We start from the raw sequence: 22,620 nt of genomic DNA on the forward strand, positions 1-22,620 counted from the left end.
TTAAATATGTTATTTAAAGGTAGCTCACAGATATCTTCTGGAATTGTATACGGAAATATGAAGTGCAGCACTGAAAGATGATGTCCCCCTTCAGATAGCGTGTTTGTGTTGGCTCCAGCCACGGGGCCACTTGGCACTCTCCTTGCTGTGTTTTGAAGAGATCCGGGAAGTTTGAAGGCATAAACAGGGCGGCCAGATCATAGGACTTAACAAACAAACTTCCCTCAGTGGTAGTAGCTGGCGCTGGTCAAACAGCTGCAGAGGATCAGAGAGGGTCAATGACACAGTCTGTTTTTGTTTTAGTGGAAGAGTTTAACACACTTATTTCAGCATCGACAATAGAGCCACAACTTACTTAGTGTTAAAAAGAGAAAAATGCCTGGCTTAAATCATCTACTGACACCTGTAACGTGCCTTCCAATGAAGGAAAAATAACCACAGACTCCATTAGTCCTGTGCTCCTTTGGGATCTCTTCTTTATGGGCTGATGACTTATGCATTATACAACGTTACGTTTCCTGTAACTGTGTGTTTAATTGATTTCCCTTGACGAGTTCCGGAGACTCTTTGACTCCCAAGAGGTGTTGTAGAACAACATGTCTACTCACCCCACCCCCCCCCCACCCCTTTCTGCCACTATCTGGATTGTTTTCCTGGTCTCTCTCTCTCTCCTCGCTATTAATATTGAAGAAAAAAGTCATAATTACTTAAAAATGAAAACTATTTAAAATATGTTTTCTAGTTTTATCAGCACACTGTCTCAAGTTGACTGTAGACATGACATTTTACACTTGTTTTTGTATAAATTATACTAACCAGTTATAACATGTTATAACAACTACATAATTAGAACGGTCGCGATCATCATCCGAGTCAGCAATAAAAAGCGAATATGAGCATTTCCCAAAATGTTGCACTCTTCCTTTAAATATGAAAAATTTGACAAAACAATCCCACCTCAAGGTCCGCTTGCATTACTAGCATTCTCCAGACCTTTAAACTGCATCGCATGGCCTTCATGAGTGGGTGAAGTTCTTGCGCAGTTGTCATGGAGATGGATATTGTGACATGCAAGCTCTTTATTATCCTCTAATATCCTTTATTATTATCTAATATTTACCGTCTTCTCAACAGTTCCTTGAATATAGCACATATTCCTACCCTTTCTCCCGTCAAACCCACCCCTCCACACCCTCCAGCATTATTCTCTTCCCTCTCCTCCCCCCCCCAGCTCCCTCCCTTTCCTGTCGGCCTCTCAGCAGAGGATGTGTCTGGGAGAGAGAGAGTGTGTGTGTGTGTGTGTGTGTGTGTGTGTGTGAGGGAAAAGAGGAAAGTCGTCAGTAGAATGGATATGTGCCCTCTCTCCTCCACGCGTTCTCCTCCTCCTCCTCCTTTGTCTCATCTCATCTCTTCTCCTTCTCCTTCGCCAGCGTTGCACCCTGGGCACCCTTGGAACCGGCCCACGCGGAAAAGGACAGTTGTCGGTCAGACGGGCGGCTGAAAACTGAACTTCAATGTCTGCAGGGGATCAGAAGAGTGGTGGGGACAAGCCAGAAGGTAACTGGATGCACAGACACACACTGTTTGCCTGTTGACAACATGCTAAAAGGCCCCCACCCACTTCATCTAAAGTCTTTCAATAGCTAGGGACTAAACAAAGCTGTGCATGGCTACAGTGTTAGTTGTCCATGACAAAAATGAATGAACTCTTCAAAAATGATCAAGTATTGGGTTTACAGTGATGCATTGATTTGTGAGCCAGCACTTGCATTCGATTACATGTTGAACAGTTGCCAGTCAGTGTCAATAATCTTTAGTGTGATGAAGCTTCCTCCCTGAACACAGGCGCTGGGACCGGGCTGTAATCAGGAGTTTGTTGTGGGAAAAAAAGAAAGTTTCTCTCAGATGGTCCGACTGCATTTTCAAATAGTTCCCTTGTTCCATTGGTCCATTCACTAGTTTTTTTTGAGCTGTCAGTCATATCACACAATCTTAATCAGCAGATGGACTTAGCCCAGTTTTCACGAAATTGTAGATGTTTTGATTTAAAATGTTTGTACATAAAGACTTTCTTAGAAAAAAATGTCTATGACCACAGGGTTTGACAATCATGCCAAATGATCAAAAGCTAACAGCTACTAAAAGAACCTTGTTGTGAGGTTTTCTCAACTGCTGACAAGAATGAATAAAACTTGTTATGCTATTTTTCTGTTGAAGGAAAATTTATAAGAAGCTATTTAGCGTTCTGGTATTAGACTTCCATCAAATTGTTGCACTTTGAGGAACCAGATAAAAAAAACAATGGTGCAACAGAGGTTGAGGTATCCTGGCTTGCAGTCGTATAAACTCCAAACAATTAAGGATTCCACGCTTTCCAAAATGTAACTTAATACCATCTTTTGTGTTCCTTGTGACAAGTAAATTTACAATAACCATGGACCTTGTACACAGGTGAACGATGTGTCCTCTCTTCCTCCCACTCTTCAAAATTGAAGCCAAAATATTCCAGACATGGTGCTGCCATCATGGCGCCTTTTTTATAGCATGAAATAACTAATAAAAGCCAAACTTATTACAAATATATGTACACTTGAGCAAACATCATAAAAATAAGAACAACCTAAAATGAAAGAAACCATCTTTGGAAAAAAGCTTACAAAGAAAGCTTACATGACTCATCACTTTCCAGCATGTGAGCTCTATGGTTCATTGTTTTGCAGAGTTGCTGATGATGACGTTTCAGCACTCAGATTTAATGTTGGTAGGAGATAGCTGTGTCCCATGACCTCCTCTGAGACAGAGACACTCCTGTTTGTGTAATTGAGACGTCCACACTTAAGTCATGAATAGCAAGACCAAAACCTGAACCTTTAGTGATGACTGTTCCAATGTTGTTATCTTAACACAATCAACCAAGCTATCAACTCTGAAGTCACATAAAGACTGCTGAATGCAGCTGACCTTGCACAGCACATTGCTCTCTGCTGAGTCACTAAGACCAATTAAGTAGTTTAATTCAACTGGAATCATTATGATGACGGAGGTGACTCTGATGGCTGCTCGGCTGCCTGTCTAGCTCAGCGGTTCCCCACCTGTATGGTGAGGTACCCAACCGCCCTGTCACAAGATGCATTTACCCCATCATTGATTCTCAATGTATGTTTCAAATATATAGCACTATACATTATATAAAAGTGGAATTTTTTGTTTTTTTCTAACATTTGAACTGTTGATATTAAGGTTGGTTTGGTCAGCAATCACACTACTACTAGCCTAATAAACTACTACTACTGATTGGAGTGAAGCGGAATGGTTCAACCTTTTATCCATTAAGGTTACTTTTAGCTAATCATTTGAGCTGTTGAGTCATTATTTTTAGCTAATCATTTGAACTATTAAGTCGTTTTTGTAGCTTTTTAAAATTCAGTGCTTGCTTGCGAACTCGTTTTCACACACTCTTACATCACAGAAACAGGTGGTATTCAGGTGTTACAGTTGACTTAATGCTAATATGTGGCTATATCAAATCAAAATGTATATTAAATTAGTTGACCTACTCTCCAATCTTTCTACGTAGCCCCTGGCCGCTCCAGTATGGGTTCTGACTAGTAAACTGACAACCGAGCCTCAGTTCTCTCGGCTATAAAAGCCTCCTCTCCATTAGGGTACAGAGAAAGGCTTGGTTCAGACTGTACAGCATATCCCATTCCCTAAACATCAATACTCCTGCTGCTTAGCTTAGCATGCTCAAAATTGTCTTTTTTATGGTTGCCAGCTCAGCAGTGAGCAGTAAAGGATGGGAGAGCTGAGAGGACATTTGGGGACAATCTCGAAAGCTATAACACAGTCAAGGTGTCCTTTTTCTTGAGCTGGTAAATGCAAAACCCATAAAGAAAACATTATATAATGCAATACATTATTGCTATTCAAGAGAATTCCCAGCTGTGAACAAACCTTTTCAAACTTAACACACTGGATTTTATTTCTCCAAACATTTCTTGGAGGCAGAAAGAGATTATGACTCTGTAATAACTGCAGCGTTTTAATGGGAGAGGCGGCAACCCTAGATATGAATATACAATGCTTGATTCTGCTGCACTGCTAGCAAAACATGGACATGAAGCTGGTGAAAGGACTGCCAGGTAAATGAAAAGCAGATGATGAAGCTATACCAAAATGTCACAACTACCAAAATAAAGACATGAAAATATGTTGTGGTGAACACATTTGATCTAAGGGGTCCAAATTGACTGCCAATTGTTTGTGGGTGCTTGAAAATGGAGGCCCTGGGAAAAAAAAGGAAACGAAAGGCCACAAAGTTAATCTATCATATGATAACCTATTGCCACACCCAATGAATACATGGCATTTGCAATGTGAAATATTGCCTCTGCTGTTTCCCACAGACTTAATGTTGTACTTTATGAAGGTTATGCATTTTTCATGATGTTAGTAAGATGGGCTTTGTTTCAGGTGCAGTTACCCACCTCCGCAGAAAACCAAGAGGGGCTTGTGTATCAGTGTGAATGGATCACTAGTTGATTCTCAGGCAAAAACAGCCAACAATAACTAAGCTCTTAGTGTTGCAGATGTTACATGTTAAATGTTGTGCTTAGTCAGCTGTTCAACTTACACAGGTCTGAATGTGGTCTCTTTTTGTCAATGTTTAGACTAAACTAGACTAAACCAGGTTTACATTGGCATACACTGGCCAGTGAATGTTCACCAAATGGTCATGTGAGATGCGTTGTCAGACGTGTTGTTATGGATGGAGATCATTTGCAATACAGAGCGTGTGGACAGAGATGGGTTATAAATGAAAACCTAGTATTGTGGATGCAGCCTTAAACTTGAGGGCCTTTATCAGATTTTGCACAGCCGCCCCTGGAGCCACAAAAGGCTTTATAGAAGTTTTTCACATCTGCAGGAGTACTGTCCAAGACCTGTAAACAGACTTTGATGTGTAAAATTGCTGTGTCCCCCTTTAACTCAACAACAAACTATATTTTTTAATTATGTTGGTAATATTGTTATTTTCCCCTTTTCTTCTGTCAGACACGGTGCCTGTGGCTAAGGTATGGCCAGAGGTGGAGAGGGCCGAGTGTTTGGCCCGCGGCGCTGCTCTGAAGTGGGCTTCAGGTGTTTTCTGTCAGCCTGAGCATCTAGAACGACTGAGCCAGTACAAGAAGAGAGAGAGTCAGAGGACTGCCTCCATACACACCAGACTCAAGGTGACATCACAGACACACATGAAAACACACACAGATATGTATACACAATATGATGCAAGATGACCTGATTTTATGAAATGGTCTCGTAAATGGTTGCAGCTGGGCACGTCAGAATAAATTGTTGCTATTAGTCATCAGTGGGGCTCAAAAGTGACCGCCGTGCTGCTGCTTTCCTTTCAGTCCATGGTCCAGTCGTACCTGGAGGGGGTAGGCTGGGGGCTGGAGCAACTCCGGGAGGCCAGGGCCGAGCTGAAGGAGGTGTCACATGCTTTGAAGAAAGCAGGACTGGAGTCCAATCGAAACACAGAGGGGGTGAAGTCTCTGGAGAGGCTGAGAGAAGTGTCTATCAACCACCGTCAGCTCCTCGCTGCTGTCAGCAACCTGCCACGTCTTTACTCTGGTGGGATGCTGCACAGTGTCATTCATTTCCAGTGAATTCAGCGAAAGGTTAAAACATAAAGCATCCTACTGGGATCCATACATAAAAAAAGTAAATTGAGAATACAATGCAATATAATCAGCCCTACAATAAGCTTATGTTATTTGATGGTAAATTGTAGAAAAGCAGGAAACAAAAATATGCAACTTCAGTTTTTGTCAGACTAAATAAGCAGCAAGAGGTTATTGCACAAGGTGTTGACAGTTTAAGGAATGAAGTTCACCCTCCCTCCTCCCCTTCCGTGCTCTTTGCAGTGCGTAGCATGGTGCTGGAGACTGAGCGTCTAGTGGAGTCCCGGCGGCTCCTGGAGGCCCACGCCCAGCTGATGGATCTGGAGCGCTGGCAGGACGACATCCTCTGGCAGCTCCATGAGGCTAATGGGATGGCAGGAAGTGCACTCAGTAAAGAGGACCAGGAGCTGGTGGCCAAATATTTCTCTGGTGTCGGGCAACTGGTGGACGCCCTGCGTAAGATCCTTGACACGGGGGTAGACAGCTTCACAGTTTATGCACTTATACCAGCGACCTATTCAAAAGCAAACCTATACAATATGGCAACTGTATTTTGTTGTAGTTTAGTGCCCTATATTTTTGTAGGGGTATAAAAACATATACTCTATGTATCTATAATCTATCTGGTATCAACAGAATTTCTTAGGAGTAAGACTGTGTATCGATTCTCAATAAGTTTTGTTTTGGCAAACATGGTAGCAGAAGTTGCCCGTTTACACACCCAGTAGACACATAGTAGCACTGGCATTCATTTAGAATCATGTTTCAGCCACTCACCAACTCCTGAGGAAAGAAATCTCTAATAGATCTAGTAAAAGTGATAAAGTAGTTGCTTAAATTGTCTGTCTACTGATTGCTTCTGGGCAGGTAGTGTAGTTTATCTGGACCTTTTGCTAAAAAGCTAGCCTTAATTGCAGCTTCAGCTATTTGGGGCCAAGAAAACAAATACAATGAGCTAAAAGATGCAAAAAAAGCTCTGCAGAGTTGAGGAGAAGTGCACATTTGGGTGATGATTTTTATATGGGTTTATAACTATGAACAACACCTAAATCACCTCCTATCACAGTACACATTTCATCAGTGGTTCTAAATATTGATCAGTGTAAACTTTAGAGTAGCTTTGATAAACAAACTGAATGACTATATTAGAGAATATTAGAGTATATTTGATGTGTGTAGCCTAGATAAGAGCATAGAAAGAGTTATAATGGGTATCAGCAGCATTCATGATCATTGCCAGGCAGAATTGTTTCTGATGGAAGCACACAGGTTTCTCTCCATTCTCAACATCCACCCTGTCACTGCAGGTAAGGAGCTGTGGGCGGTGGTGAGCAGTAGTCTGGCTCTGGCCCGACAAAATCCAACCCCATTTGTTTCGGCGGTGAGGATTGTGGAGCGGGAAGAGGCCCTGGACCAAGCTTTCCTGGAGGAAAGAGGGCGCAGCAGAGGCAACACCAGGCCCCTGCCCCCAGGGCGACCTCGCTGCTGGAGAGCATGCTTCTTCCAGGTCAGCACCAGCTGATACAAACATAGTCTATATCGATGATGTTTAATTTTTGGAATTTATCAGGTTCCCCGTCCTCTGTCTCTGTGTTGGCGTTCTAACCTCTGGTGGATTTCTGAGGACTATGGTTACCTGGTCCTCAGATCTCTGCAGGGTAAATCCAGACAGCTAGCTAGACTATCTGTCCAATCTGAGGACTATGGTTACCTGGTCCTCAGATCTCTGCAGGGTAAATCCAGACAGCTAGCTAGACTATCTGTCCAATCAGAGTTTTCTGTTGACGACTAAAACTACTTCTGAACGTACACATGTTCCACCGTAACAACTTCCTTCCTGAGACTATTTAGCAGAGGCACCGTGGCCTCGACGATGATGGAGGTGAAGATATGCCAATAAACCAGAGCCCATTTTTCTCCTATCCTGGAATGCTGTGTGGACTAGCCAGACCCTCCCCCAACGCTGTGGAGGAAGGTCTGGCAATGCAAGACTAATCTTTGCTCTACCTTAGAGTCCAAAGTGAAGCAGTTGTGGTGACAGCTCTACTATCTACTGGAATGTCAACATCATCTCTTTATTTAGTTTCGGTTCACTAAAAATATTTGTAACTGCATTTTTTTTCTGTTGACCATAATAACCTTGCTCCTGTCTCACATATCCTGTCTTTCAGGTACTAGAGGAAGCAGTTTCTGCACGGTTCCGCAGTGTTTCCTACCTGCACACGCGTGGTCCGGGTCTAGCAGGCCACCTCTCTGCTCTCCAACACGGTATCATGGCTGACCTGGCCACCGTACGCCACCTGCTGGAGCACTGCGTCCCCCCACACTACCAGCTGACAGGAGCGTACTTGAGGGCCAGCCATCGCTGTTTACATGCTCACCTGGCACAGGTCAGTGATGGTTGGAGAGAAACACATGTATGCTGCACAATGTTTGTTCTGCTATGTATGATCATAGTTTACATATAATATTAGGAGCCATAAGACTTAAAATATTGTCTTTAAAGTTGCCACCATTATGCATGTCCGATCAATACTGATGGTATATGTAGTTGTGGCTGTGACAGCTCTGCCTACATGTACCAGGATGCATTGTTCACTAGCGGTGACTTTGCTTAGCTCCCTTAGCTTTAAGGTAACAAAATTAATTCAAAATGTCAAGAAAGAAAATATTTGTACACTTAAACTGAAAAATACAACTGGACACCTTCTGAATTTAAGTTTCATTCCACTGTTCTATCAACTAGCAACTCTTTGTTTTTATTTGAAAGTAAATCCTTAATTCACAGAGTAAGATGTGAAAATATGCCGGCTCCACACGCTGTATGTCCCCCTTGTCTCTGTCTGCTGTCCCAGCTCCTGTTTGAACAGCGGCTCGTTGGCGGCTCTCACTCATTCTACGGAGGCAAATCATGATAAAAATATAAGGAGAATCACCGTGCTGGTCTTGGTTTTCTTTTCCAGTTGTAAAATGTATATGGTAAAAAACATTCGTTCATGACATACTCTCGATAATAGTTAATAATAGTTTGCTATACAAAAGGCATTGGTCCCTAGCTAGCTGCGATGAAGTAGCTTGCAGTTCTTCTTTCCATCACCAGTGACATCACTGGAAGAAGGAAGTACAGCAGATTTTGCAGCTTTAACCGGCTGAGAACACTCGTAAGACCTGAGGTGTTTTATTGTTTTTACACCATTTCCTTTATTCAGATAGATATACGGTTTAAAATCCCTGAATTTTCCTTTTAATAGATTTAATTGGCTATGGATCTGAGGTAGAGCGGCTCGGTTTGCTCTCCCGCCACATGTCAAATTGTCCTCAAGCAAGACACTAAAGCCTATGTTGCCCTGGATGCTGTATGTAAAGCTGTCCACACAACTTAATGTTTAGGATGGGTTAAATTAGGGCTGGGCAATAATTCAATATGATGATATGTCGTCTTTCAATTAAATCATATTGTGATTAAATCATATATCGAGATATTGTGATATACAATTACGTTGTCTAAATTGATAATAAAGCACATTTTAACTACATTTTCTCGGAGAAATTGTTTTGTAAGAATATCATTTGAAGAATTGCAGATTTGTTTTGCCATCAGACTATTTTTGTGCATGCATGGAAACATCAGTATATAGCTGTAAAAAATCACATTGTAGAAAATATTCACAATACAATATCGTGCCGATATTGATGTATTTGATAGAATATCATGATATCTGATTTTCTCCATATCGCCAGCCCTAGGTTAAATGCAGAAAATGAATTTCACCACTCTGTACTGTGCAGTCACATGTGTCAAATAATAGCTTTTCTTCTCAGTTAATTAAATGTATTAATTCAAAGTCATGTTCTCTATTGCCAACTGGAGTTTGTAGATTCATGTGTAAGTGATGCTTGTGGCCTAGGTTAGCAGCTGGGACCTGGAGAGTGGGGAAATCTTTGCTGTGCTCAACTGGGTGTTACGCATCTACAACAGGTGAGATTCATGACCAGAAATGAGGATTGTTTAGTTTTTATTTGAGGTGACTTGAGAGATGGAGGTCATTGAAGACATTAAAGCTACTAATTTGAGTGGACGTACAGCGCATACTGTACATACAAGAGAATTGTTCTTCACGTAATGAACATGAACCTAAACATAACTTTGGCGCTTTCACACCTGCATCGTTAATTTCAGTAGAATCCCACTACAGTTTGTTTGCCCTGCTGGTGTGGATCATCTGGGCAGGTGTGAACGCAACAATCCCAGTCGGGTGTGCACCAAAAGGGGACCAAACAAGCTTACTTTATTCATTTAATACTTTTTTAAACTAAATAATCTTTTGAACAGATGGAGGGATATGTCTTTTGGTTATGTTACTGTCATCTGACCCAGGTAATGTGATAAAATACACAGCCAATGAAGTTAACAATGCTTGTTTATCATCATAAAACATTTTGTCTAACTGTAACCCTTCCCTGTCAATGAAATATAAATATATAGTCTCACCAATAATCACTTCTTTTATCACAATTTTGCATGTCTCAACAAAATCAAGAGTTACCAGTCCAACGCCTTAAGACCTTAGCTCATGTTGGCAATTAATTGTGGTTAAATAAAGACACTGCGATTATGTAAAAAGAGTGAAAATTAAACAATTATGTAAAAATTGTTACAGGCCTAGTAATCATTTTTTTAATTCAACTTTCATATTGTGAAAACGTTTGTTTTGGATGCCTGTGAACCTGTTGGACTTTGTCAACCATCGAAGCTCAGAGTCTGCCTGTCTTGATTTGGCAGCCCGGACATGATGGGTCACCCAGAGCTGGTGGCCGAGAGGGAGAAAGTAGAACTGGGACCGCTCATCTCCCCCGAGGGACTGGAGCAGCTGCAGAACAAATATGTACAAAGTGTTCGGGTGAGTCAAACACAAATGTTCTTTTTTTTTTAGGAAAGGCTTAAATTGTGAGCTCTATTTCCAATGTATGGAACCTAAATAGTTTAGATAATTTTAGTATGCAGGTTTGGAAACTGAATTAAAAAGACATTATACACGCTGGATACACAAATGACTACACATCCTGTGTTGAACTTCTATCATATCACATCCTCCAATAATTTCTACATGGATATCTATTATCTTTTGGAAAGGGAAATGGTGACAACTTATGAAAATAAATGCAATTCATATCTGGGAAAGTTGGTAATATTGAAATTGAAAATGCAAAAGAACCATATCAAGATTGCTATGACATGATGAGGAAGACGAGGACATCTATGTTGCTATGCTAAGTACATGTGTGTGTCCATGTTGTTGCTGTTTTAGAAGAGTGTGTCTGAGTGGATGCACAAAGCGTTACAGGTGGAGCTGCAAGACTGGCAGAGAGACCAGGAGCCAGATACAGACCATGAAGGTTTCTACCACACCAGCCTGCCCACTATAATCACACAGGTACAAGTACACAATGAATACAACACACACACACACACACACACACACACACACACATACATTTCTCATAAATAAGAGATCAAACCAACAGTCACACTCAGTAGCTATCACTTTATACTGTATACAATCCACAATATAAAACATGTTTGCACAGAACTATCTTTTTTCTTTTTTATAGAAAAACAATTAGCAATACAATAGCAATATTATGTATAGTTGATACCAGACTTGACCAGTTACTTTCCACTATTCAATCTTTCATGTGCATATCAGATAGATGCCTCTGCATACACTTTTTAAAAGATGTATCTTTGTTCAACCGGATCCTCAGGGGTAAATTGTCCTTTTGGCTTCATGAGAACCTGACGCCCAGTGTGCCATAAAGAGCCTCGGAGTCTTCTCTGGTCACAAGCTGTGGGCAGAGACCAAATGAGTGAACTTACTTGCGTACCAAAGTGGGCAAGAGGTTCACTCCCTGGAGACAGTGTTTGTAATGTTATTGCATTATAATGCTCACTGCTCCTTTAAATTAAGTTAGCAAAATATTGTCTCCCTGCTGCTCCTTTTAAATCCTTCTATCATTTTATCTGCCTAAGACCATTGTGGTGCAGCGGTGGAGTGAATTTTATGAGTAGTGATGTGTCATATTGGAGCGTGTATTTGATGTGGTTTTGTTCGTTTGTGGTACCGTGGTAGATGCTGGAGGAGAACGCCCAGGTGGCTCTGATGATCGGGGAGTCTCTACGAGACCAGACAATACAGATGGGTCTGTATGAGATGGAGAACCTCCTAAACAGGTGTGGGTTCATGCTTGGGGCTGCCTGTAACACATTTTCTTCTCAGTATAGTGAAACAGGCTTGGGCAAGTTTTCACCTTCACCTTTCATTCACGTTCATTCCTTCCTGCAGGTTTCGAGAAGCCCTGGTGGAATTTGGGAAGGAGCATCGCAGGAATTCAAGCAACAACAAAAACAAATACTACCTCCACTATCTGCTGGCCTCCATCAGCAACTGTATCATCCTCAAGTGAGATAATGGCAAAGTGATGGTGAATGGCCAGTGAAAAGCTTTGTGACACTGTTTGGAATCCTCTTGAAACCTCTGGGGACTGTTAATATGTTTCATATCATGTTGGCAACAGGGTGCAAAACAAACTGTTTTTTTTTTCCATCAACCAAATGGCTAGTGAATGTTCAGATGTTACCTGCCAATCAATACACGGACATTGTTTTTTGGCTAATGGATGGTGAGAATTTTGTACCCTGGTTAGCAATAATCACAAGTGGTGTAGGTAATGTTTGCTGAAACTGTGTTAGTGTACGAAAGAGGTGCTTCATACTGCAAATTACAGAGAACTAGAAAAAGAGGAGCTCAGATTCTTGCCTGTGGGAAATAGTTGGAAAAAGGCTTTTTTTATCTACAGAAGCTAACCACAGAGACACCCGATCCTGTTTAATTCGGCAAATTACACTCCCAGAATCATCAGCGATTACAATTATACTGTGCCTCTCAGAAGTGGATGGAATATGTAGCTTTTAATTGTATTGCCAGTGGGCATTTAGTGATGAAGAAAATAAGATGTGCAGTATACAGTATATAATAATATAAATATGAAAGGCCCCGTTCTACATCCTGTGTACTTTTACTTTTGAAATTAAATTATCCTGAAAATACTCATATTTTACATTGCTCTATTGCAACTTTTACTCAAGTAAAGGATCTGAGCACGTCTTCCATCTCTGATTACAGAAGATCAAATATGACATGACACCATTTGATATTGATGCAAAGCATCAAACAGTATTGAAAGCAGGGAGCTAGCTGCATGGATACACACTATGTGCTTCTACACAGGCATAGTCATACTGTATGTACCCTGTTTGCAACCCAAACATGCAGCACTGCTCAACTTCCATGCCAAGAATTATTAACTTGGAGGCATATTACATGTAGTTGTCATAGACTGAGAGCAGCTCGCTACTTTCCTCTATTCTACTCCCTATAAGGAGGTTACGGTCTAAACAGTGTGTCCTCAGCGAAAAGTAATAATTTGCAAATGTGCAAATTGTGTTAAGTACCTCCAACTGAACAGTTCGAATGACCTTCCTGATCAAGGCGGTGCTGTTATATATGCAGTAGTGTCCTCAATCACAAAAGATAACAATGCTGCAGCTAAATAAAAGCGTAAGGAAGTTTTAAAACCAATCCAGTGTTCCTTGTGTTCCATCCAGAAAGTCCACGGAGAGCCTGCAGCAGCAGCAGTCGTCCCGGTCGGCCGGGCAGTTATCTCGCACTCCTCCCAACCCTCTGACCGCTCTGGACCGGGCAGTGAGACGGGCGTGTCGCCTGGTGATGGATCACCTCCTGCTGGACCTTCAGCCTTTCCTCCCAGGCTTGCTGACCCGACCCTGGCTGGTCCAGGGAGACCCCACCCCAAAACTGTGCTGCGTGCTGGAGCGTCACCTGGAGCTGTACGGCCGCGTTCGACCGCCATGCAGACAGGTCACAGCTTTGCTCTGATTCAGATTCTATTTTAGACATACAGACATTTCTCAGTGGTAGAACTGCTTTGGGCAATCATTGGTTGATTAAAGATAAGGAACTATGTTTTTTGGGGGGAGTGTTTATCAGTTAAAAGGCATGAAACAAACGGAAGCAGGACTCTGCAGACTTACTGGTATGTGTATTGGTTAATGGAATGTATTTAAATTGAGCTTTTTTAGTCTTAGCAACACCCAAAGCGCTCTACTTTTCTTTATTTGTGCATATAAAATATAATAAAAAAGAAGAACTTTGCAATAACAAAAACATGCACAGATGGGATTAAAAAAATGCTCAGGGCTTGTAAAAGGAACCCATCAAACATTTAAGTTAAAGACAGCTGTACGGGCTGCCACACATTTGCAAATGAACATAAACACTTTTCAAACATTTAAAGGAAATAATGTGTGTGTGTGTGTATATATATATATATATATATATATATATATATATATATATATATATATATATATATATATATATATATATATATATATATATATATATATATATAAACTGTATGATTAAAGGTAAGAAAATAATTGAAATTCCATACAAGCACCATTCAGCCCATTCCAACTCATTCATTCCCAGAGACCGAGCCTACCATACATAGGGGTCTGCTCACCAGTTTGATTCACCTGCTCATCAGGAATACCTATTAACATACATTAAGATGTAATTCTGGGCTCAGTACCTTTCCCAAGGAAACATTAGTAGACAACCGCTCTACCTCCTGAGCCACAGCATCAAAAACAAATCCCCATGTTTGGGATGTGTGTCTAAATATGTATGTTAATGTAAATTAAGATTATTTATCTTGGATACTTTAAAGAAACAAATAATCTCACTAAAGTCCAATACACTCCAAATATACAGTATGAATATTTAACAAACCTTGAATTTTTTGGAGGGAAAATGTAATCATAAACTCAAAACTCTTGATACAATTTTGTAGCCAAACATCTACACTGGACCTGCTTGTCTATTCTTGTAGAACACATGTTGTTTCAGTGCTCTGAACCTTGTACCTGCAGGGTTTCCCCCAGTGTAATGCAAGCCTGGTGGCCCACCGGGCCTAAGTTGTGTGCTCCACATGGCTGCTGAGTCTTATTATTGTGTGTACAGCGTCTGCAGGAGGAGGCCCAGTGGCTGATGGTGGTGGAGTACGTCAGGGCTCTGATGCAGAAGAAGCTGGTGTGTCGCAGCGCCGAGGAGAGGAGGCAGCTCGCCCAGCAGATGGTTCAGGACGACCAGCAGTTTCGAGAAATCCTCCACGGCCTGGTGAGGGGGACTGACTTTTGCTGTCATAATTATAAAATAATAAATAAAGAAAAATCATGAATGCACTTTAAAACTTGTAAAGATTTTGTAGAAGAAATCAATACTACAGTTGTATTATTCTTTATTTGTAACTGTCTGTGAGGTCTGGAACCTAGTCTTGTTTGCCAGACCCTCCTCGGCTGTCTAGTCCACACAGCATTCCTGGATCGGAGAAAAACGTGCTCTGGTTTATCGGCATTTCTTTAAACCAATCACAATCATCTTGAACGGGGCTAAGCTCCGGATGGAGCTACGGTGCCGCTGTTAAACGTTCAGAAGTAGTTTTAGTCGTCAACAGAGACTCAGATTGGACAGATAGTCTAGCTAGCTGTCTGGATTAACCCGGCAGAGATCTGAGGACCAGGTAACCATAGTCCTCAGATTGGACAGATAGTCTAGCTAGCTGTCTGGATTAACCCGGCAGAGATCTGAGGACCAGGTAACCATAGTGCTCCGAAATCCACCAGAGGACGGCATATTGATATATGTTGTCAAAAACATCAAACTGATACATGTACCTCTCTGTAGGAAGGTGAAGGGTCAGTACCTGAAGTGAACCCTTTGGCCTTACTACCCGTCCTTGCTGACTTCATCCGACTGACAGACCCCAGCATGCTCACTCTGGAAGTTTCTGGACTCACAGCCAAATACCCTGACATCAGGTAATTGGACCTCACCTGCTTTCTAATCTCTCATTACCAGAACTATCTGGCTACACTGAGTCTGGCTACACCACAGAGGCATTCTAGGATGGGAGAAAAAAACACTCTGGGTCGTTTGCTTTTCTATGAACCAATCACAACGGTCTTGGGCGGCGCTAAGCTCCGCACACACCGACGGTGGCTTTGGGAAATATTCTCAGGAAGGAACTTGTTCTGGTGGAACATTTGCACCCCCAAAACAAAACTCCACATACAATATTAAATTACAGTTCCCACAATACAGTAACGTGAGCTGATACACAGTTATACCTCATAGGCTCTTACCTAGCAGTGTATCTCCGTGTGTACTTGGTCCACAGCCCCCCCACCACTCAGTCCCAAAACCTCCCAGCTAGAGAGGAAATGACCTAAACAGTCTTTACAATCATTCACAGAGAGATCACCAGAGGCCCCATGAAATGTATTTCTTTTTTTCCAACTTCAAATTACATCCCCAAACATCTCACTTCAGTGTTATTGCTGCAACATGGGATATATAATATATTATATATACTCAAAGATTAATGCTTTGCATCTGTGTAACTTTACAGTAAAGCCATGAAGAATTTTGCTAAAATATGCTAATTAAAATCAAACTACATCCTTGTAGTAAAATTATTTAATACTAATGGTTCAGAAAAAGTGATTATTTTGAAGAGTTTGAATCCAACATGAGATATCTACCATATTAAAAGCATGCATATTTTGTAATATTTAGCTTGTAATGATGCTGTTTTTCTGTTACCTTAGTGAAGAACATGTGTCTGTACTGCTGGACATCCGGGGGGATGTCTCCAGGGACATCAGAGGGTCTGTACTGGACTTGCTGGAGCAGAGCGCCCCCCCTCTGCCTGCAGGATATCGGCCCATCTTCACTGACATCCTGGTGCCTCCCTCCACCATGGCCTTCTGTCTGCCCACTGCCAAGTGTGCATGACAGGGACAGAAACTGTGGTCCAAACCCACCTTTTCCACATTAAATCCACGACGTGTAACGTTAGCCAGCCAATCAGACATTACTACATCTTGGTAGGAGCATGCTGCGTGCTGATTGGCTCCCTGACTGTTGAGATTTACTCCTTAGTTATTGAAATAGGGTATTGAATGACGAGGCATGTTTCAATACTCGATACTCCAGAGGACATTCGGTCATGAATGGCCAGCTTGTGTTCAAGTCTGCCACTCGTTATTTCTAAGGGAGCATTACATAAGTTTCTTGTTTTTTTTCCTGCTTACACGCACCCTTCGAACTGGGATCCGCTTAGTGCCATCATCATCATCACTGTCTTTTGCCTTTTGTTACCCACTGGAGAAGATTGTGGGTTCAGTGCCTTGCTCAACGGCTCCTTAACAACATGTGTTGAATCATTCGAGAGTGTCACATTCTCACTTCCTTCATTTAATCTGGTGACATTCTTAAACTGATCTAACTTCAGCTGAAATGTGTTTGTCTGGTACATTTCTGAAGTTATGAACAACAATAGCTAAATTGGTTACAAGGTAAAACAATATATTCTACTCCATCACAACTTAAAATACACTCCGAAATCCTGTAACACGACGTCAGAAAGCTGCCTCTCTCTGTGTGCCGGTGCACGATGCTGTCAAACGGGTAACGCTGCTTTAAAGGCTCAGTCTTCCCTGTTTATTGAGGTTTTAATGTTCTGCTGAACAAATGCTCTGAATGCCAGTCGCAAAATTCCTTTCACCTTCACTGTATTTGTGTGTTAGCAGACATTATAGAGGCAAAGAAATCCTCTGCTGAGAAATCCCAAACTGTTTGCATGTCTACATATTACTGATGAAAAGGGTGTTTTGGTGACTCGGCTGAACCGACATGTGAAATCCATCACATAACCCAACAGCAGCTCTTGGAGATAATTAATGAGGACAACGTGACACCTTTCTGAATCCTGACCAATTATAAGAAACACTAGCAGGCAGCCGTAGCAGCGCAAAAGTCAGTCTACGTCCATCTTTGTTCTGAATGTATTCAACTGCAAAGCCTGACATTTCACATGTAGAAATTAATGGATTTTGAATTGGCGAATCAATTGTCATACAATTTGTATTTCACTCTGAGTTTAGTAGTCAATAGTTTAAATTATTATCTAAATAAAACCTATTGTTTGGTATATTTAATGACATGAATAAGAAAAAAGATGCAGTCCACAAACTGCTGAATGTTGTTTTAATCGTATGTAACAGAAGAAAGTAGCGGTATCAGTGTCAACATACAGAATAGGAATGTTAAAATATAAAGAGCGTTTTATTAAAGAATCAGCACATTACAGGATGAACTTGGTTTTTCAGTAATGACTTTAGGCTGCTAGTTCATTCCTTTTAAATGCATTTTTCATTAACTTGTGTCATGTATTTGTTGTTTTGCCCAGTTTTATTTGGTATTGATATTCTTTATATTGTTGATGTATTTATTGTTTTTATGTATTTTTCTGACATTTCCTTTTGAATAGTGTTTCCGGTTCTTATTTCAATGGATATTATTCTTGTTGTGGTCCAATGTTATCCTCTAAAGCACATTGTAAATGTTTAAATAAATACTTCATGAAGCAAACTTTTGTATTTTATCCTAATGATATAACATAATCGAGCCAGTTAGTGAGTGTACTTTTCAAATCTTTGGTAGAGCTATCTCAGCAGCGCCATTGTTATTATAATAAAAATAAATAAATTTGATATCTTTGTATGTCCCTGTGATGAGTAAATCGAGTGAAGATGTCAGTCACATGACCCAAAGAGTCTGACGTCCTTGGGAAAGATGGCCGCCTCCACCGGGCCAACGCTGCCTCTGTAACCAGCTGGTTGAATAATTGTCCTTTTATGTCCTGTCTGCGTCTCAGAGTGTTGGAACAGCTGTGGCAGAGATGAAGACATTCTGCGGAAGAGCCAACCCGAGCACCGGAGCTTTAGACTGGGTGGAGGAGAGTGAGGAGTACGACTACCACCAGGAGATAGCTAGGTACCGTTAGCTCCGAGCTAGCATCACAGCATGGAGACAAGCTAATAGGCTAATACATCATGTTGTCACAGTAACAACCATGGAGACTAGTACATCCATGTTGTCACAGTAACAACCATGGAGACCGATACATCCATGTTGTCACAGTAACAACCATGGAGACTGATACATCCATGTTGTCACAGTAACAACCATGGAGACTGATACATCCATGTTGTCACAGTAACAACCATGGAGACCGATACATCCATGTTGTCACAGTAACAACCATGGAGACCGATACATCCATGTTGTCACAGTAACAACCATGGAGACTAGTACATCCATGTTGTCACAGTAACAACCATGGAGACTGATACATCCATGTTGTCACAGTAACAGTAATTGGAGCAGTGTTTAATGTCTAGTTTCTGAAGGGAAGCGTTGAGCTGTTGTAGTGTTGGTCACCACTTTATTCTGACACCTTTATATCATATCAGCGTACTGCAGCGCTGTGGTGAAATGATAATATTCACATCTATAATTGAATGGAAAATAATGCATGTGATTGTCGTTTGGACAGGTCAGAAAATAACATCACGGAGCTCATCTGAACTTAGAAAACTCTGACATGACATCTTACAATTGTTTACATTTTTAAATATGACAGATGTATTGGGTTTTGTATGTATATTTTTACATATTTATTTTGTGTATATGTGTTTGTGCTGTGGACCAACTTGTGAGTCTGAAATAAAGATATATTATTATTAAAGGATTAATACTAGGGCTGTCAATTATTAAATGTGATAATTTATCATCTTTCTGTGGAGTCATATCATGATGAGATCATATATTTAGGTATTGAGATATCCAATCACATTGTCTAAATTTGAATAACAAGCACATACTGACTCAATTTACTCAACATGTCCGCTCACGCTTAATACTAGACTCATTTTAATGTTCCCATTGTTCAACTTTCACACATCAACACATAATAAGTTAGCATTTAAGAAGCAAAGCGTCTTAACTTGGAGTTTTATTGGAGTTAGGTACATGTATTTTATTGGTATAAAAGGGTTGGTTGGTTCTGGTCCTCAATCTGTCGTCCTGTTGATCACTTTTGCATGTTTCTCTTCCAGGTCCTGTTATGCAGATATGCTGCATGACCATGACAGGGTGAGTGTGTGACGACATGACACCAACCTCTGCTGAATGAACTCATTATGTAAAATGACAGAGCAGAGTTTTATTGTAGTAATGAAGGTATTTCCAATTAAATGTATTTTATGTCTTAGACGAGACTGTCAGGGCGCCTGGGTAGCTCACCTGGTATAGCGAGTGCCCCACGTACAGAGTCTCAGGCCACAGGTCGGCCCCCCCTCCCCGTTCACATAAACTTAAGCTGTCATATGCTCCATTGTTTCTCGACCTGGGGGTTCGGTATTGCAATATTCAACGACATTATCGCATATTGACTAGGGTCAAAACTAAAATAATACTACACTAATAATGAATGCATAAACACGATGCGGGAAGAGTGAGTGTACATAATACCGTAGATTAGACTACCAATGTTTACACTCCAACCATTAATGTGTTTCAAGGAAAGACTGAACTCCAAAGGAGAAAACCAAAATTGTCTACTGTATAAAATACCAGTCTGGCTCTTTGCGTTGACGTAGCTGATGTTCTTTCTGCCTCCAGAATACGAAGTACTACCTGGGCATCCGGGCGGCGGTAGCCAGAGTGAAGGCCCGCGGTGAGAAGGTCATCATCCTGGACATCGGGACAGGGACAGGCCTGCTGTCCATGATGGCTGTCACTGCTGGGGCGGACTTCTGCTACGCAGTGGAGGTAGAGATACCCTTCCTGTATGTTCTAGATCAGGACTACAGTCCCAGGGGCAACAGTGTTGTCCCACACTGTAAAAACAGCTTTATGCTGTTCCTTTTAGTCTGCAGCATGTTCACACAAATGACCAAATCATGCTAATAAAAAAATCAGGACAGCAGGGCTTCATTTCCCAAACCCGAGCCTGCCTCATCCCCGTTTCCTCTGTGTCCCCAGGTCTTTAAGCCCATGGCTGAGGCAGCTCAGAGCATTGTGGAGAAGAACGGCTTCTCTGAAAAGATCAAGATTATTAACAAACACTCCACTGATGTCACTGTGGGGCCAGGTCAGAGATGTTCGCACAAAACTGCACTGTATTATGAATTATTAATATCGGTGTCCCTCTGATTCCCTTGGCTGGCGTTGACGTTGCATGTGTCTTTGATTTTCTACGGTCCAAAATGTGACTCTCTTTGAATTTGTGGCTGAGAGAGGTCTGCAGACCAGATCAGGAGGTTTGTGACTGCGTCTGCGCTGATGGGATATGTCTTGTGTGTTTATGATTGGATACAGATGGAGATATGCAAATGAAGGCCAACGTTCTGATCACAGAGCTGTTTGATACAGAACTGATAGGCGAAGGAGCCCTTCCCAGCTATGAACACGCTCACCAAAATCTTGTCCAGGTGTGTGTGTGTGTGTGTGTATTAAAGGCTAATGTGATGCATAATGCATGAAGTGACATTAATCTGTAGGTTTTACAATAGTCATGAATCGGGCAATGAATCAATATTGAATCATTTAAATGAAGATTGTTCATTCCTTAACCCGCCCCCCATCTCTTGTCTTGCCAGGACTATACATCTGCCCTTTGCACTCAACCCATTCAGCCTCTTTTTTCTCTTCTTATGCAACCGTTCTTTTCATTGTATATATTTGTATAGTCCCAGTTAATGTTCCCATGTGTCCCTCTGCCCTGCAGGAGGGTTGTGAGGCGGTCCCCCACCGGGCCACCGTCTACGCCCGGCTGGTGGACTCGGAGCTGCTGTGGAGCTGGGCTCAGCTGCAGCCTGCGGAGGTGGAGGGGGCGTGCCTGGCCCCACCCCCCGCCGTGGCCCACTGTGCTGGAGCTCATGCTGTGTGTGACATTCAGCTGAGCCAGGTGTCCCCCCACAGCTTCACCCCGCTCGGCCCTCTCTGCACCATGTTCAGGTATGAAAGGGGGTCACATGTCCTCCCTAGGCATGAAAGGGGTTCACATGTCCTCCCCAGGTATGAAAGGGGGAAACATGTCCTCCCCAGGTATGAAAGGGGTTCACATGTCCTCCCCAGGTATGAAAGGGGTTCACATGTCCTCCCCAGGTATGAAAGGGGGAAACATGTCCTCCCCAGGTATGAAAGGGGGTCACATGTCCTCCAATGTTGAGGTACTTATACTTGAGTCTTATTTTCATGCCTATTCATCTGACAGCTTTAGTTACTAGTTACTTTAGTTACTAGTTACTTTAGTTACTAGTTACTTTACACATTAAGATTCCTGCACACAGAACACATGTAGATTTTACTATAAACTATTACTATACTATTATTATAAAGTAACCTAGCAACAATATAACGGCTCCAGGTCCAGCTGAGATGAGGATGTCATTAAACACACAGCTGGTTGGATCCCATACTCTTTCTAACATGGGAGGAGAGTTCTACATTGAGTACTTTTACTTTGGATACTCTTAAAGTACATTTTCCTGTTGATACTTACATACTTTTACTTAAGTAACATTGTCAATGCAGGGATTTTACTTTTAACAGAGTATTTTTACACAGTGGCATTAGAACTTGTACTTAAGTGAAGGATCTTAATTCTTCTCGCACCTCTGTTGCGTTCCTTCCCTCCCAGTGTGGACTTCAGTAAGCCAGTAAGCAGCGCGTTCCAGTCCCACTCCTCCCAGTTTGTGGCTCAGTCCAGTGGTCGGGCCCAGGTAGTCCTGTCTTGGTGGGACCTCGACATGGATCCCAGTGGAAGCATTGTGTGCACCATGGCTCCCAGCTGGACGTACCCGCAGCCAGAGATGGCTCCGGTGAGTTATTGGACACTTTCCCTGTGTTGGAAAGTGTTTTTATAACCAAAATAGTCCCCTTTATGG

The 22,620-nt window shown here is 41.8% G+C and overlaps 3 protein-coding genes across 7 annotated transcripts in view; 2 read left to right on the top strand and 1 right to left on the bottom strand.

The window, feature by feature from the left end:
- The first annotated feature begins 1,295 nt into the window (after nt 1–1,295).
- Nucleotides 1,296–17,431, top strand: exoc3l1 (exocyst complex component 3-like 1). 2 transcript variants are annotated; one of them, XM_034878576.1, is made up of 15 exons: nt 1,297–1,557; nt 5,056–5,231; nt 5,412–5,631; nt 5,925–6,137; nt 6,989–7,188; nt 7,853–8,071; nt 9,590–9,660; nt 10,465–10,582; nt 10,991–11,116; nt 11,813–11,913; nt 12,026–12,142; nt 13,348–13,618; nt 14,786–14,941; nt 15,509–15,642; nt 16,432–17,431. In XM_034878576.1, exons 1-15 carry the CDS (start codon nt 1,515–1,517, stop codon nt 16,616–16,618), a joined length of 2,352 nt encoding a protein of 783 aa, XP_034734467.1. In that variant the 5' UTR covers nt 1,297–1,514; the 3' UTR covers nt 16,619–17,431. The 2 variants fall into 2 exon arrangements, with proteins under 2 accessions (XP_034734468.1, XP_034734467.1); XM_034878577.1 differs by lacking the exon at nt 15,509–15,642 and having other exon boundaries at nt 1,296–1,557; nt 16,432–16,524.
- The window catches only part of ciapin1 (cytokine induced apoptosis inhibitor 1), a 17,712-nt gene continuing 11,478 nt past the window's right edge, over nt 16,387–22,620 (bottom strand). For all 4 annotated transcript variants that reach the window (XM_034878624.1, XM_034878619.1, XM_034878620.1 and 1 more), the window contains 2 exons: nt 20,443–20,446; nt 16,387–16,399 (listed from right to left, as the gene is read on the bottom strand). The gene's annotated coding sequence lies outside the window, so the exon portion shown is untranslated. The remainder of the gene's footprint in view (nt 16,400–20,442; nt 20,447–22,620) is intronic.
- Nucleotides 18,447–22,620, top strand: part of prmt7 (protein arginine methyltransferase 7) — a 9,897-nt gene continuing 5,723 nt past the window's right edge. The window contains exons 1-7 of the mRNA XM_034878579.1: nt 18,447–18,661; nt 19,786–19,822; nt 20,351–20,500; nt 20,714–20,822; nt 21,050–21,162; nt 21,459–21,688; nt 22,374–22,554. Of these exons, the coding sequence (XP_034734470.1) occupies nt 18,567–18,661; nt 19,786–19,822; nt 20,351–20,500; nt 20,714–20,822; nt 21,050–21,162; nt 21,459–21,688; nt 22,374–22,554 (915 nt within the window). The 5' untranslated portion in view covers nt 18,447–18,566. The remainder of the gene's footprint in view (nt 18,662–19,785; nt 19,823–20,350; nt 20,501–20,713; nt 20,823–21,049; nt 21,163–21,458; nt 21,689–22,373; nt 22,555–22,620) is intronic.

This window comes from Etheostoma cragini, chromosome 8 (genome assembly GCF_013103735.1).
Source record: "Etheostoma cragini isolate CJK2018 chromosome 8, CSU_Ecrag_1.0, whole genome shotgun sequence".
NCBI lineage: Eukaryota > Metazoa > Chordata > Actinopteri > Perciformes > Percidae > Etheostoma > Etheostoma cragini.